Source organism: Diplotaxodon limnothrissa, linkage group LG3, assembly GCF_057381915.1.
Source record: "Diplotaxodon limnothrissa isolate DT_005_m linkage group LG3, D_limnothrissa_male_GT1.1, whole genome shotgun sequence".
Classification (NCBI taxonomy): Eukaryota; Metazoa; Chordata; class Actinopteri; order Cichliformes; family Cichlidae; genus Diplotaxodon; species Diplotaxodon limnothrissa.
The window spans coordinates 48,555,840-48,571,907 of NC_140598.1; the positions used below are offsets into that span (position 1 = coordinate 48,555,840).

Sequence of the window (16,068 nt, forward strand, 5' to 3'; positions counted from 1 at the left end):
ACTTTCTGGCTCTACACAGTTCAAACCCTTCACCATTAAGTTTTTTAGCAATCTGAAATAAACATGATTACATTTTTAATGAAATTCGAGTCAGAATGTTGTTCATCTCCACAGACCCATGATGACTGACTTCATGCGAGCGATATAACCGCTGGCGACACAAAGCGGGTCTGTCGAGAGTTAATCTTTGAGGCGATCGACTAGAAATGAGGGTGAAGTGCACTGCTGATTGATATATGACAGAGTGGTAAACAGATTAGAGGGTTACCTTGGCAACTGGAGCTTGGACTCTCCACTAGCAACCAATGATGCTTTAATGTGAGTCACTTCCTGTGTGAACGGCCCTTTAATGTGACACTGTCGCCTGGTTACCAACGGGGACTCTGTCACCTGTCAGACATTCAGGGCTTCGTATTATGAAAATGATGTTACAGAAAGCACTTTGAAAAATGTCAAACATTAGAAATATTTCTCACAGGTTTAAAGAACAGGAGCAATTGATGTGTTTTTGTGACAGGCAGTAACAAAGTGTCTAAAGATACAAGTTGTCAATTACGTGTAGGCACATCATGAACCTGTAAAATATCAAAGGATGAACCAGTGTTACGCAGCCCAACGAACAAAGCATTCCTGTGAAAATGGTCAAGTACAAGGACTGAAAATGAGTGAAAAAGCATCCAATGAAAAACTTTGAAAGTCCTTCAAAAAAGACTGGAGAACTGTTGCTCAAGAGCACTTTAAAAAATACAAAAGCCGGACTGCTTGGAAACAAAATATAAAGAAGTGATGCTGGCTTGAGACTTTTGCACATCACTGTGATGTTTGCTGTCTGATCTTACTGCAAAAGCTTTAAATTGGACTGAATAAAAAGAAAAGGTAAAAGATAGAAATGTCCCGACTCCTGTGATGGGCACCGCCTCTTCCTCTGCTCCTCTGACTTTACTCCTGTTCACTGCTTCCTGTCTCCTCTGAAGGATCCAGCTCCTCCTTTTGCTCAGCAGCAAATCTCAAACGGCCGTGGCAGGGGTCTGAAGCGGGGGAAGCTGGGTGCTGTTTCTCACCTGCCTTTTTCCTCTTCCACCTCCTGCTGCTGACTTTTGCTTCCTCAGGGACTCGTGCTTTTGTTGGCCTCATTCTGACACAGATTCATATAATTAATGTCATACCAGAGCCAAAATTAAACCATGCGATTCTGTTTTTGCCAACAAAAACATGATGTTTTTATTGTTTCCTGCTTTACTTCAGCTGCCAACCACCAACACCACCACCACCACCTCCTCATGCTTCTGTCCCTCTTTGTCTCCCTCTGCAGGCGGCTTCTTGGTATTATCACAAAAAAAGATATCCTTCGTCACATGGCTCAAATGGCAAATCAGGATCCAGAGTCCATCATGTTCAACTGATCCGCTCTTTCCAGGACGGCTGGGGTGGAGGGGGCAACGAGGAGGAGGAGGAGGAGGAGGAGGAGGAAGAGGTGTGCCTCCTGAACGGCTCCAGTCTCTGACACGCGGACCCCGTTTTTGTTTGTTCGTTTTTAGTTTTCAGCTGTAGACCCTGAACCTCACTGACTGACTGACTGAGGCCTCCAGAGACTTTCAGGCCACCCGAGGAGAAGACGATGACACGAGACTTTGTTCTCATCGTCCGGCTGCCGAGGACACGATGAGGTCACGGGTCGAAGGCACGCACACACACAAGGAATGCACTTTTTACACACACACTTTTGCACTCGCAGACACCTCACTCATGCATGCTGTACACACACACACACACACACACACACACACACACACAAAAGACTCCCTAAACCTGTACAGCTACGCCCGTTTGCACTCTACACGTGCCTCACCCCCTTGTACTGTCTCCCTCCTCTGTGGTGGATGCCGCCTGGCTGGGGTCAAAGGTCAGGATGAACCGCTGATGAGGGACGCGATGAGGGACCTTGAAGCCTCCAGGCTCTCGTTTAAATAAAGTTTAAAACAAAAAGCAACATAAAAACAACTCACTTCCCTCACCCCTGCGCACACCTGAGCTGTCCGTCCTGCAGAAGATTACCTTGTTTACCTGTGAAGTGTGTGTGTGTCTGTGTGTGTGTGTGTCTGTGTGTGTGTGTGTGTGTGTGTGTGTGTGCGTGTCGTTAGCACCACTACATTCCAGCCAGGTTATCATCGGAAGTGAGGGGATGATCTTACGCTCCTCACCCCGAAAACACGGCAGCCTCTTGTGATCGCATCATGGCACGCTGCTGCTTCCCTGGGTCATGTGAAAATGAGACGTGTGTGTGTGTGTGTGTGTGTGTGTGTGTGTGTGTGTGTGTGTGTGTGTGTGAGAGAGAGAGAGAGAGTGCGAGGAAGAGAGGACGGTACTGTATTTCAAGAACAAACGTGTTCCCAGTGAGGAGGGAAGAAGTGAAGATCTCTGTGCGTCCATTTCTGAGCCAGTTTGTGCTGTGTGTGTGTCTGTGTGTGTGTGAGAGAGAGCGAGAGAAAAGGAAGGGAAAAAGGAAAAAGGTTGAGTTTTGTGGAATCGCAGTTTGTTTCTCCCCATGTGACCTTTAGATTATTGCTCTCCAATCATTTCCAAAGTCTGCTTTAAGTGATCAGTAACTTCATCAGTAACATGACTCGCGTACCTTCAGCCCGCCTTTTATAATTATAGAATATGTAAAAGTTGATCGTCTGAGCCCCCACAGGTGGCGTTTAACACTCCAAACTCATTTACACAACAAAGACTGACAGAAAGAGAGATCAACTGATCAGCACTCCGTGATCGATGCTTTGATCCACAGATTCTCAGTGTTTTTAATAAACGTGCTTCGTCCCAACATTCAGAGGCTGTGAAGCTGTAAATTGTCACGTTTTAGAAGATGAAGCCAGCAGACGGTAATTAAAAACCATTCAACTTTATCTGCACTACAGTTGTTGGAGTTTGAGAGATTTTTATATAGAGTTTGTACTCTGATCCAAAGCTGCCGCCACCTTAAATCCACGCGTGTTTGTTGGGTCTAACATGTCACTAACGCCTCGGATGAAGCTTGCTTTTTGCCCTGCATTGTTTTCAAGGTTGTAGAGGATAATACTGCAGAACATCTGGCTGCAACTGTCTGTCGCTTTCAATCACACCAGGTTTCTTTTTTTCCCCACGTCTGCCAAGTGCCTGGCACAAGTTTTTTTTGTTTTGTTTTTTCTTTAGGCTTTTCACACCCCGATCTCTCTGCTCCCTCTTTTTTTTTTTTTTTTTAATCAAACGTCATCACTCGATGAAGGGAAATGAAGTGAGGTGTGTGTGTTCCTGTGTCCGTCTTTGCATTGCAGTGACTGTCCTGCTGTGGTGTGACAGGATCGTCTTTGTTACCTGTGGTGTTGCCTAACGTTGTGTTTCATACTGATCTCGATGTTTTTCTTTTTTTTGTTTCTCTTTTTTTTATTTATGGGTAGTCTGGATAGAGTTGTGCATTACTATAATAAATTTCATGTATGATTGCAACAATTGTTTGATTGTATATTAAAAATAAAACCTGTAAAGATTAAAATTTGTTTTAAATTAAAAAAAAAAAAGATTCAAGTTGCACACGAGGACTGATGTGTGATTTGTTCTCGGCAGGTTTTGCTTGTTGTCAGGTTGTTGAGCTCCACTTGTTAGCTGTCATGAAGCTCACAAAAGTCCTCGATTTTAGAATCAGACAGACTTTTCAGAAAACTTTATAGTTTCCACGAAGACAAAGTTTATTTACCCTTTTCATTAAAATAGAAACTCATTCTTACAAAAAAGAAAAAGGTGCTCTATAAAATACAAACCATTCACCTGTTGACCGACAGGTTACCAGGTACACCTGATCAACTGCTTGTAAATCTAATCAGCCAATCACATGGCAGCAGCTCAACACATTTATTCATGTGGACGTGATCAAGACGACCTACTGAAGTTTAAACTGACACTGGTATAATTGTTACAGAAACTGCTGGGATTTTCCCCACATCGGGAAAATATCCAGTGAGCAGCAGTTTTCTGGAGGATTTTATTTTGGGCAGACTGCTTCAAGCTGAAGGCAGGCAGCAGTAACTCAAATAACTATTGTTACCATAGTAGACGATGCAGAAGAGCATCTCTGAATGTTGAATCTTGAAGCAGATGGGCTTCAGCAGCAGGAGACCACACCAGCTGCCACTGCTGTCAGCTAAGATCAGGAAACTGAGTTCACAGGTTCACCAAAATTGGACAACAATAGACGGCGTCTGGTCTGATGAGTCTCTGGAACTTTCAGAAGGTAGGATTAGAAGTTGGTGTCAATTGCATGAAAGCGTGGCTCCATCCTGCCTTGTATCATCAGTCCAGGCTGGTGGCGGTATAATGTTGGGGATATTTTCTTGGCAAACTTTGAGCCCCTCGGTACTAACTGGGCATCATTTAAAAACCACAGCCTGCCTGAGTATTAATGCCAGTCATGTCAATCCCTTTATGACCACAGTGCACCATCTGATGGCTGCTTCGAGCAGGACAACACACCATGTCAGAAAGCTCAGATCAAACTGGTTTCTTGAACATAATGAGTTCACTCAACTCAAACAACCTCCACAGTCTCCAGATCTCAGTGTGATAGAGCAGCTTTGAGATGCGGAAGAAGAGGAGATTCAAATCATAGATGTGTGATGCTGTCATGCCAACATGGACCATGAAGGTACCTAATAAACTGTCCAGTGAGTGTAACTCTTGATTTGCTGTCTCTTTTCCTTTCATGTAATGGCTGCTTTGTATTTCAGGTCATCAGGTTTTCTTCGGAGTTGTGGTTGCAATCTTGTGGTCTTTGCCAGAGGAAGAACCTGCAGGCCGAGCTATCACTTACTGTAAACGTAAGGATTTCATTATTGTTTGTAGTCAAATGCTGTGCAAATACTCTCCACCCTGCTTTGCACGTTGTTTATTCGGGCACTTAGAAACATTAGCATGGATAGGCACGCACTCACTCTCTGTTCTCATGTTGCTCCACAGCCATAATTTGCCATATTGTTGACACAGATGTGGCACATCTGGCAGCTGTGGTATAACTTTACTGTATATAATCTAAGATAAAAGCAGAATTTGATATGCAACTGATGATGCAAAGAAAATCTTGTTTAAAAAAGAATGTTATCCACTTTATCAGGTTCTTCCTCCAGAGCCAGTTGAAACAGGAAATGCCACCTAAATTTAGGGTGGATCTACTTACCCACTGGCTCATCTTACCCCACTTTCCTCCAAGGACACGCTGACACTGTGTGTGTGTGTGGCAGGACAGAACAAACAGCTAATAGGTTTCCACTGATGATTCTTCCACTGATGATTTGCTGTGCATAGACGGTATGAAACATCTTCTCTCTCATTCAGTCTCTCCTAATAATCTCTGTGGTTGCAGCTTTCTCAACAACTGCTCAGTCATATTGCAAGAAATCTGAGACGTGAAGTCATTTCTGTTTATACATGTTTGTAAAACAGATATTAATTGCTTTTTTTGTGATGTTAAAAAAGGATTTCAAGCCTAAAATGAACTCGTGTCTTACTGAAGCGTCTGAGGTTCCCTTTAGGTGTAATGCAACAGCCTGCTGCTGAAACAGAAAAGGCTTCTCTCAGATCGAGACATTTGTTTATTCGCACTGCACTTTGTGATTTATCTCTTGTCCTCAGACTAGCAGAAGCTAATTAGTGCAGACAGGAAGTCTTATAATGTTGTCCCAAACGCAGGAATGGGGTTGAGTTTGAGAGGTTCAGGTTTCCCAGAGATGGACCAGCTTCTGTGAGCAGTCCCTGCCCAGTGTCTCAGCGACCTGACAGCGATCCACTTACACATCTATCATTCATGACTCTGTCCTTTCCCTGTTCACCTCTATTCACAAAACGGTGTCTGATCCTCTTGCAGATTCAGAAACAAACAGGGCTTTCTCACCTAAATCCATATTAACATCGGATTAGCTGTGTGAACATTTTGTGTGCAGCTTCTCAGTTTGTGGGTTTGTTGTTTGAATGAATGTGCTGCTGTTCACCTGCATTCTGAAAGAAATTAGACTTATTTTATTTTTTCTCTTCTCAGGAGATCTGTTTCCTCCATCACCTGTGTCTGGCACAGCCTCGTAGCCATGGCTACCACAGCCATTACACAAAAAGGTCTAACTTGCATTATTAACGCCCTTCACATGAATGCCTTCGGGAGCATACGATTTCAAGCTGAGGAAAAAGCAGACCTTGAATGGTTTGTTATTGGACTGCAGTGAAAAAGAATAAAAGGACCAAAACTTCAATGCAACTTGTTTTGTCTTTATTCAGCTTTTAAAGGAGGTCAGTTACTCCCACTTCCATCTTAGATTTTTATTCTTGATTCTACTAGAGTAACTTTGCATGAGTCATGGCTCAAAATAAGCCTTGTTAGTGTATTATTAAAGGGCATAGTTGCAGCCGCTTGATGCTTTAGCTTCTCTTCTCTCAGCCAATCAGAAGTAAGATGACTGTTCCATTTTTTTCACAAGAGGTCACCACAGCTCCATGTTTTTGTTTTGTTTTTGTCATGTTACACTGGATGCTCTTTCTGATACAACCCCAAAGACTTTGTCTCCTCCTACAATTGAACCAGGAACCTTTTGCTTGTTGGGAAAAAAGGAAACACCAGAAAAAGCTGAGAACTACTGGTGTAAATGGAGAGGTGCTAATAATGGCTTATTTCATACAGGGTTGCTTGTGATAAATGATTACTTTGAACTGTGAATCATGCAAAGCTGCTGTAATAGCTGGAAATGAGCATAATAAGTTCCATTTAATATGCCAACTTCATGACTGATAATGAAAAAAAGACATCAGACCAAACTGTGGAATCATTTTAAGCACAGCACTTTCATTTTATTCCACTACAAAAGAGAAGCATCGAAGAGCACCAGAAGAAGCAGAACATCGCCCACTCATATCTGCCACAGACTGGACCGTAAGCCAAGCGAAGGGCCAAACAAAAGGAGTCATTTCAGTCCCAGAGAAAGATGTCTAAAATCCCAACATGCAGCAGAAATACGACTGTACTGTAAAGCTTCTGCAGAAGCAAGACGAAGACGCAGAAATCGGGTCAGGAGTCAAATTAAAATAAAATCACAAAGGAAGCGAAGCTGCTCTTCTCTACTCAAGCGAAAACAAGACACTAGTCTTAGTAAGAAGATAAAAATGACTAAGAAACAAAAATCACAGCACAAAATGGGCAGTAATAATAAAAATACTCAAAGTATTTTAAAGGAAACAGATCTAAGCTCCACCCAGTGTGTGTGTGCTCTCTCTCCTCGCTTACTTCCATGTTGTTAGAGATGCAGAGAGCTTGTACAATCATGAGTAAGCAGTCGGACTGTCGGCTATTGCTCCTAGAGTCCGGCATGCATCTGTAGGCTGTGACAGTAGCTGGATGTGAATTCTGGAGTGGATCTAGGAAGCTCGCTTTCACAATCCGAAAACAAGAGTACGCAGAGCAGCTTGAGGCAGATTTCTGAAGTATGTCGTTAAAAACCCCTAGCACTGTAAGAAACTACCAACTGAAAAATCCCCACAACTCTTTAAATAAGAACACAGGAAATGCCCGTTTACAATGCTTTGCTTGTTACATTTACACTGATATTCCTCCGCCCGGATACATTCAAGCACCCAGAGTCTCCTTTTGATTGATTTTCAGTAGATGAGCCTGCAGAGGTTTAGAGAGATTGTTCACAAACGATAAATACAACTGATTGTTTCTCTTCAAAATGTGAACTTACAAATGTTTATGGACCTTTTTCAAGTGGAAATGCATAGCAGGGTAACGTATCGTCTCTCCGGAGCTCGCCACAGTTCGTCACACGTGGCTCTCGTAGAACACCTGGCATGTTGGGGTCTTGCTTGCCACCGGTTCGTCGGCGGCAGCGACCTCCTCGGTGTCCTCGGGCTGCTCATTGTGGTGAAGAGAAGACGGCGGCGGGGACGGGGACGCCGTAGCCTCTGGCTGCTCTGCGGCTTCCTCGCTGTACCCGCCGACAACGAGTGGCGGGTGGACCGACACCTGGATGGCGATGTGCTGCGGCTGCTCGTGATCGGAGGAGTTGTCGGAATCGGCGGCGGGTGACTCGCTGCGTCCCCGCTCCCTCTCCTGCAGGATTGTGAAGACATCTCTCACCCCGATGGAGGGGAGCCGGCGTCCGTCGGGAGCCTGCCTGAGGAAGGTGTGCCTCATCTCCTCCACCCCCACCACCTCCAGGATCTCCTCCATGAAGGTGCGGCAGTTCATGATGAGTGGGGGCAGCGGGATGCTCCGGGCCAGCTCCTCGATGTACCGCGCAAACTCCATGGTCTTGAACTGCGTCACCTTGGCGAGCTCCAGCGTCTTGGCCGAGGTGATGATGGGGATCCTCTTGGCGATCTCAAAGGCCTTCTGCAGCTTCTCTGCGCCTTCGGTGCGGAAGAACTCGTTGATGGCTTTCTCCGTCTTCTTCAGGTGGCTGCTCATCATGCAGAGGCGTGTGACGTTCAAGATCATGATGATGGTGAAGGTGACCAGGCACACCACCATGTAGTACACGCCCATGTCGCCGTTGGTGAACACCACGCGCAGCGTCACCGTGCAGTTGGAGCTGCCGTACGCGTTGGACGCCATGCAGGTGTACTTCCCGCGGTCCGCGAACTCAATGCCAGTGATGTTGAGGACACCGTTGTCGAGCAGCGACCACTTCCCTCCTGCAGACACAGAGAAGGTCACGAATGTGTAAAACATGGAATAAAAAAACTTTTAAAGAATCAGGATTTTTGTTTTTGTGGCCCATCTGTTTGAAATGAGTTTGGAGGATTTGACTGTGTCACTGCTGCTGCTTTTCCCTGTTAATGTGCAGATTCGGTTCCTTGGAAGTTATTTTGGTCATGGCTGTGTTATCCTAACCGACTGAGCCAACAACATGAGCATTTTCCTGGCCTGCACTGAGCCTCTGAGAAGTGACTTATGGGCACAAATGGTCTTTGTCTATTCAAGGCAATGACTCTGTTACCTTGTTTGACAGAAATGTAGACATTTTTATCTTCTATCATTTAATAAGAAAAGCTGTCTGCTATGTTGGAGTAAACTAAATCCCAATCAAAAAATCTGGTTAAAAATCATTTTATTACAGCAGCTCCGACTGAGACGTCTTCGCGGTTGCCAAACATTTTAGACCACGCAGAAAGAAAATCCCGTCATTAGTTTTAGCAGAAACTGGACATCCTGACCAGATTTAGAATCATGACCACTCAGTGGTACAACACGGCCTACTGAAGTCAGAGTTTAAACCCTGAAAATCCTCTTAATGCATCAGTCTCCCTGCTCTGCGAGTCTGCTGTAACCTCTCCTCAGCTGTGTTTCTGCAGCTGCTGCTTTTGAATAGGAGCACTTTGTTTTTTTTATTCCTTCTCACTCTGCGTTTTAGAATCCGTCCGCTCAGGAAAACACGGCGTTTTATCTTCATGCCTGTCCTGTTACTGTACAGAAAGTCCTTTAAAGCATCGGCACTCTCTTATTCACCTCTATGCTGAAGTCAACAGTGCTACATGTTAATGAGATAAATGAACTGACTCGTTTTAAGGTAACATGTGGTTTGCATATGTGCGTGTGAGCGCAGAGCTGAAGTGACCTTAGTGTTCCTGCCATGCTTTCAATATTTAAACATGTCTCGATGTGCTGAGGTTTCCAGCACTGATCGGCACACAAGCGATCTGTTTACCCACTTGTAAACAGATCACGGGTAATGACGTCATCTATAAAGTTTGGTTCCCTGCTAGCCTACATTTGATAACCTCAGTCACAGGGTTGGCCACCAGTTGTGGTGACAGATAACTAACAGCACCTGTCAGGCAGCACAGGAGGTAACTCGAGAAGTGCTTAATTAAAATGTGGTTTACAGTCAAATCCATGGCAGAGCGATTCATACAGGGTGTGTGTGTGTGTGTGTGTGTAGCCTAAATGTTTGCTGGTTCTGTATCAGTTCTCATTAGAATAGTGAAGTGGCTGTTTTAGCTGAGAAACTGCCTGGAGTCAGAGTGGTGCTGTTAACACCTGTGTGTGGTTTAAAGGGAAAGGAGAAAAGCACTCGATGCCTGCTGTTCTCACCCTCATGAGCTATTCTAGTGAGTGATGGAGAAGCAGACGACTTCCTCTCACAGTCCAAAGACGTGCTTGTTAGTGAGGTACCACATACCAGGTGGTACCAGGTGCTGGTGGAGATATTGTTACTTACAGACCAAACAAAGTTTGTTGTTTCAACCTGATTCCAATCTTTGTGCTGAGCTCAGCTTAAGAGATGCTTGTCTGATAAGGTTTTGCAGCCCAGCACAGCGCAGGTGCGTTGTAGTCGCTCTGCAGTCTTTCTGCAGATGCAGTTAACATTCCTGAGTTATTGCCGTTTTCTACCTTTGGCTGAAAGTTGTTTTTAACGACCCTATTTGCTGCATATTTCCCCCACAGAGCAACGTTTTAGTGCATTCACCTCCTCCCCAGCTACTCACTGTCTCTACTGTGTGGGAGCAAGAGATGGACAGAAATCACAGAGGGCTTTTACAAATCTGCAGTATGAGGTCTAAAAACCACTTCTGCTCCTTTCTACTCGGCAATCACGATCAATTTCCCACACTGCTATCCTCCAGAGGAGAAGGATGAATGGGCATTCAGGAAATGTAGCCTGGCCGGCAAACAGTGTCCCGCCCATCCGCCTTTTTCATGTGGAGGCGAGCATTTCTAATTTTATCACCACCACCAGATTATAAAATGATTGATGTGCTGCCGAGTACTACGAGCTAACAAACTGCAGAAGCCTGTGCTACCAAGTAGGATGTGGGGCTTATCGAGGGAACTTCAGGGTTAACCTTGGGTGTTTTACTCTTGCTTCACACGCCACCTGCTCTTGAGCATGTTCTGTTTAAAATAAGAGATCAACAGGTACAAAACTACTGATCAATCAGCTCTAGGGAAAGGCACTATTCCTGGAGTATCCCTCAGATCTTAGCGCTGAGTTAGTAAGAAGGTTTAAGGTTTGGTTTTTTAAATTGGGTCTAAAAGTCGCTATTGTTCCCAGATGAGCATCAGTTTTAATTGTTTGAAAATAGTTTTTGTTCTTTTAACCTTAATCATAAACAGGACACATATGTACTTTTGGACCTTCACTTATCCTTTGATAAAGCCAGACACACACATTCATACAGCCCTTTTCCTCTCGCACACCCACATCTGCTCCCTTTATCTTTGTAAAAAGCATGCATAGAACTTTCACCAGCAGATCTGTGCGTGTTTCTGATTGGCCAGGTACTGCTAACGTCACCCCTCTTTCATTTGAAAGTGTTGGCAGCTAGACTGATAAACCCTGGGTAGACTTTTCGAGTCGATAACCAGCTTCTTGTGACAGTTTGACTGGTAATGTTACAGTAAGTGAGACCTGATAACAGAAATATGTCCTGGGTATGATGAACTGGCTTCGTTTTACAGGATCCAGGTTAGTGACTCTGCTACGTTTATTGCTCAGTGAAGTACTGCCAGCTATGGGAAAGTCTATCTGCCCCTAATTATATTCCTGAGTGTAACCCAAGGGAAAAGCTGAGTGGTGGGTACAGACGCACTTCTGGGTTTGTAGGTCATAATAACAACTGCGGCTTCTCTTTCTCTCGCTCTCAACTGCAGGTTTCAACAGGTCGGCTCAGGAGGATCGCGAAAACAACAAACCACTGCTCCCTCCCTGTTTCTACTAAGGCGGATCACAGACAAAAGGATAGTGGGCTCGAAAGAAAATCACTAGTTTAAGGCTTCCTGAATCTAATTGACACAGACCATCCATCAGAAAAAGAATAATCACTGCTGCCAGACAAAATGGAGAATAATTGGGCCACAATCCCCCCAGGAACACAAGTCAGACTCCTCTTTGAATACAGAGCCAGCAACGCTTCTGGTCTTTAGATTCTTACGATGACTGCTCAGAATGTTTAAAGCCCACAGCACAAGCTCCCGTGGGGAGAAACCTGTAGTGTTTATGCTGATTTCTAAGTCCTCGTTAACTTACTCCAATTAAGAAAATCACCCTAAACTCATGTGGTAACAATGATGATGCTGCAAGTAAATAAAAATGTCACTGCAAAAAGAAAAACAGTCAGGAACCACTCACTTCAGTGGGCTCCTTTAATGTGATCATTTTATAATAGGAAAGTGAGAGCAGGAAACCAGGTTTATAATGAATTTTAAAAAAAAGTCTATCTCACCGCTCGTGTCCACCCGGTGACCGTGGGAGTTGAACCACTGAACGCTGGGGAATGGGTCTCCAGTGACATTGCAATCAATCAGTGTGCAGCTCCCCTCTCGGGCAATTATCTGGCTCACGCTTGTGAACACAGCGGGGACAGATCCTCCGTCTGTCGCGTTACCGGTTTCCGTGTAGTTTCCGTCTGCGTTAAGCTGTGAGGCCCCGGCAGTTTGCGAGGCGACGAAGAACACCAGGACCAGAAAAACGAATCCACCGGCCCAGTTCATTTTCTCTAGCTGAAGGTTTGTTACCCAAGGGGGACGAAACTGTCATTCCTCCAGGGACTCCATCCTGCAGACTGGCTATCTCGTGATGCTTGAGGGTAATTTGGTATTCAGCTCAGGTCCATGAAGTATCTCACTGAAGCAAGAAAGTGAGGGGCATGCAATAATTAGAGACAGCCCAGGAACAAACTAATAATAATCAGATGTTTTGATAACTAGAACTCCAACCATAGGTTAATACACTTCTGTGAGACAGGATTACGTTTTTACATTTGAATTTTGTTCACACAAAGATCTAAGATCTAAAAGTATCCATTTACAATTACACTATATGGACAAAAGTACTGGGCCACCTGCATATTGCTCCTACAAGAGCTCCTTGGCCTCAAAGCTCCCAGGGCAGTGTTTGTGCTGATGTTAATGCCTATGCCACATCCCTCAGCACTCAGCGACCCCGCTCCGTAACTGTATCTGGGACTTTGTGGGTGAGTTGCTGTGGTTCCTAAAGGCTCCCACGCTCCAATAACACCACTCAGGGTTGATTTTAACCACCTGAATTCAAAGATTATGAGGTGTGGCCCAGCACTTTGCTTTATATACACTATGAAGAAACGCACTCCATGTTTAATAACCTGCAGCAGATTCTGTTTCTGTGCTAGATTTAAAGTGACAACAATCTTAACCCTGCAACCTCGCAGTTACTTCCCCTACACTGCGTTCTTATTCCGGTAAATACCATATTTTTGACCACTGCTGCTGTTATTACACTAATCACCCATTTCCTTTATGTCTCGCAGGGTTAACGGTATCTACTGTTCAATCAGCTTCTACTGCAATAAACTGCATCCGCATCTGAGCCAGTCACACAGAAATCCTCTCTAAAACACCGTTAAATGTTCATTCATAGACTTCAAAGTTAGCAACATCAAACGGCAGCATTTTTGCTAGTCTGAAGCTGACATCGAGCTAATATTCCAGCTAAAGGCTGGTAGTGTTACATCAGACAGATATAACGCACATAGTACAGCTTAACAACAACTACGATTAACAATGTTGTTGTTGTTTTTTTAACGTTTTATCCATATAGGCAGCCTTGCTTTGCGTTACAACCGCATCTTTGGGCTCGATTAGTATGAAAACAAAGGGAGACTGCCACATAACGGAGCTGTGTGTGGGCTCCGGCTATTTTCCGCTGTCACGCGTAAAGTCCCTCCGACAAAAATAACGTTACCTACATTACTTTATCAATTAGGTAGAATACAGATATGTCAATGCGGATATTAGTCATGTGTGGTTGAGCTGTTAAGATTTTAAACTGTGCTTGAGGATAAAATAAAATAAAACAAGGGCGTGGGGCCCGGCTACGTGCTGGACAGCAGATATATGTATGGGGACCCTTCCAGAACTGTGCCACCGCAGACTGTTTACACAGGACGAGGGTTCATTTCATGTATCGCTACAGTTAAATTGTCAACGTTACTGGACCAAAAGAGGAGAAACAAATAGCTGAAAAGACACCGGGTAATGCTGCAACGTTACCTCCTCGGCGGAGAGCCAAGCGGTCCAGCAAGCCGGTCCTTACCGTTGACAATGGCAGCGGCGGCGGATAAACGGTCCTAAAAACGGCAAAATCCGCGACTCCCCCGCTAATAAAACTCGGGCTTCATACTCACATCATGGTCGGCCGCTGTTTCACCTCGAAAGTTTGGTAGAAACTACCATAGTCGGCGGTTATCGCTGTGCTATTTCTGCTCGGGCATCATCGTCCTCCTCCTCATCGGACCGCTGACAGCTCGCTCTGCAAACGACGACTGAGCTGCTTCAAGGCACGGAGGGAGGCAACGTCGCCCAGTTGCTTGGGTTGCCCTGCCTGTACAGATGGCTGCCAGACTCAAACTCAATTCTCACTTTATACAATAAAAGAATATTTGTGACATGGTTTCTATAACTTAATCCATTTTAACATTCTTTGCTTGATTTTTGATCACGTGGGGTGCGCAGAGGGTGGGAAAAATGCAACACATGAACAAATACTGGTGCAGTGCAATACGATCTAATACCGCTAATATGCTGCCAGTACTTTCAACTTATCCAAACCATCACTAAACCGGTTCTCTTATGCTCTCTGGTTAATTTATTAGCAGCTTACACCAGGCAGGGAAGATATTGGAAATTATGTTAACTTGAGCTTGACAAGTTAAACCACAAAAAGCCACAAGTTAATACACAAAACAGGTTTAAAAAATGTAGATTTTTTTAATTTAATTAAAAATTAAGCACCATGGGCTGATTTAAAATGATACTTGTGTTTACATGGTTTACTTTCAGATAGATCAGACAAACCTAGACACACGAAGTAAGATATTAATTGGAAGCTTTAATACACAACACACCTGTGAGCATCAGTGCTGGAGCCTCGTTTATCCTTCCTCACACAGGATATAACTGCTGCATGTTTATGCAGCCCGGCCTCCAGACTCCCACGAGGACAGAAGTAAGGTCTGAACAGCTTTCCAGTGCAAAAGACTGATAACCTCGCTCACATAAAGCCTTGTGGCATTTAATAGCATGGCACACTAAGTAGGTTATTTTGTGCATGTCTGCATTACAGCGTAGGCCTATAGTAAGAGGTAAATGGGCTGTGGTGAAAACACATTCTAAAAGGCCGTTCAAGGAAAAGACTGTATGTGGATCACAGTGCCAGCTTCCTTTTGAAACAATTAAAGGCAGAATAAAGGCTGCTCTAAATTTAGACCCGGCCAGGGTCATTCAGCCTGTACAGGCTGTTATTCTGTTTACCAGGCCTGATAAAAGGAGACCCTGAAGCCACAGCGCGAGTCGGGGATTGACGTTATATGCCAGAACCTCAGCAGGCAGTCAATAATTAAGTCAATGCTTCATCTATGTATAGAAGCTGTGGAGGTTAAGGAGGTGGTGTGTGTTTTAGCTTGTGTGGACGGTTGTTTTTATTGTTTCAAAGTAAAAACAAAACAAAAGTTTATTCAGTAACTTTAAGAGAATTTCAACTTTTCTGCTCTAGAGAGGATTTTGGTGCTTTCATCCATTTCTGTGTTAATGTTTCACATTCTACCAAACAAATCTGGGGCACTGCTTCGGTTTTAAAGTTACTGTTGACTGAAACACATTCAAAGAGAGACCTCTTCACAGTTGCTCCTCTTCAGTTGTTGTTCAGATTCCCATCCTGGTATTTACAGAAATCTTTGCATTCAAATTTGAACGCTTCATCCACGACTGCAGTGAGAGGGGTAAAGTGTTAACAGTCTTGTATCTAAGCCACCTCGCTGACCCCGTCCTCCTTTCCAGATGAATGTTTGAGCAGTACACAAACACTTCAGACTGCTACATATTAACACAGCGGGGGCAGGAAGTCTGTACAAAGGAGAAGAAAACAGTTCCCACCAAACAGATAGACCCTGTTGTTGCTGTTGTCAGCAGGTGCTGTTATGTGAGAGCCAGCAGACTTTAGAAAAAAGGATGAAGAGGAAGACGAGTCGGTGCTGAATTGTTCATGACTCCACCTGAACCTGACCAGCTCTCAGGTCCCT

General features: G+C 44.4%; 2 protein-coding genes and 1 long non-coding RNA gene across 6 annotated transcripts in view; 2 read left to right on the forward strand and 1 right to left on the reverse strand.

Moving 5' to 3' along the window:
- clcn3 (Cl-/H+ antiporter 3) overlaps positions 1-3,448 on the forward strand; it is a 39,588-nt gene extending 36,140 nt beyond the window's left edge. The window contains exon 15 of one of the 2 annotated variants that reach the window (XM_085349498.1): positions 1,313-3,448. In XM_085349498.1, the coding sequence (XP_085205624.1) occupies positions 1,313-1,504 (192 nt within the window). In that variant the 3' untranslated portion in view covers positions 1,505-3,448. The remainder of the gene's footprint in view (positions 1-1,312) is intronic. The other variant, XM_085349497.1, reaches the window with a different exon arrangement.
- Positions 3,449-4,564: 1,116 nt separating this feature from the next.
- Positions 4,565-6,255, forward strand: LOC146636267 (uncharacterized). The gene is made up of 4 exons (XR_014905436.1): positions 4,565-4,678; positions 4,761-4,850; positions 5,144-5,337; positions 6,065-6,255. It is a non-coding gene; the product is annotated as an uncharacterized LOC146636267 (long non-coding RNA).
- A 110-nt stretch (positions 6,256-6,365) lies between these two features.
- Positions 6,366-14,297, reverse strand: mfap3l (microfibril associated protein 3 like). 3 transcript variants are annotated; one of them, XM_085349501.1, is made up of 3 exons: positions 14,176-14,297; positions 12,238-12,638; positions 6,366-8,706 (listed from the first exon to the last, which is right to left on the reverse strand). In XM_085349501.1, exons 2-3 carry the CDS (start codon positions 12,503-12,505, stop codon positions 7,832-7,834), a joined length of 1,143 nt encoding a protein of 380 aa, XP_085205627.1. In that variant the 5' UTR covers positions 12,506-12,638; positions 14,176-14,297; the 3' UTR covers positions 6,366-7,831. The 3 variants fall into 3 exon arrangements, with proteins under 3 accessions (XP_085205627.1, XP_085205626.1, XP_085205625.1); XM_085349500.1 differs by having other exon boundaries at positions 14,085-14,297; XM_085349499.1 differs by having other exon boundaries at positions 14,042-14,297.
- Positions 14,298-16,068: the final 1,771 nt, after the last annotated feature.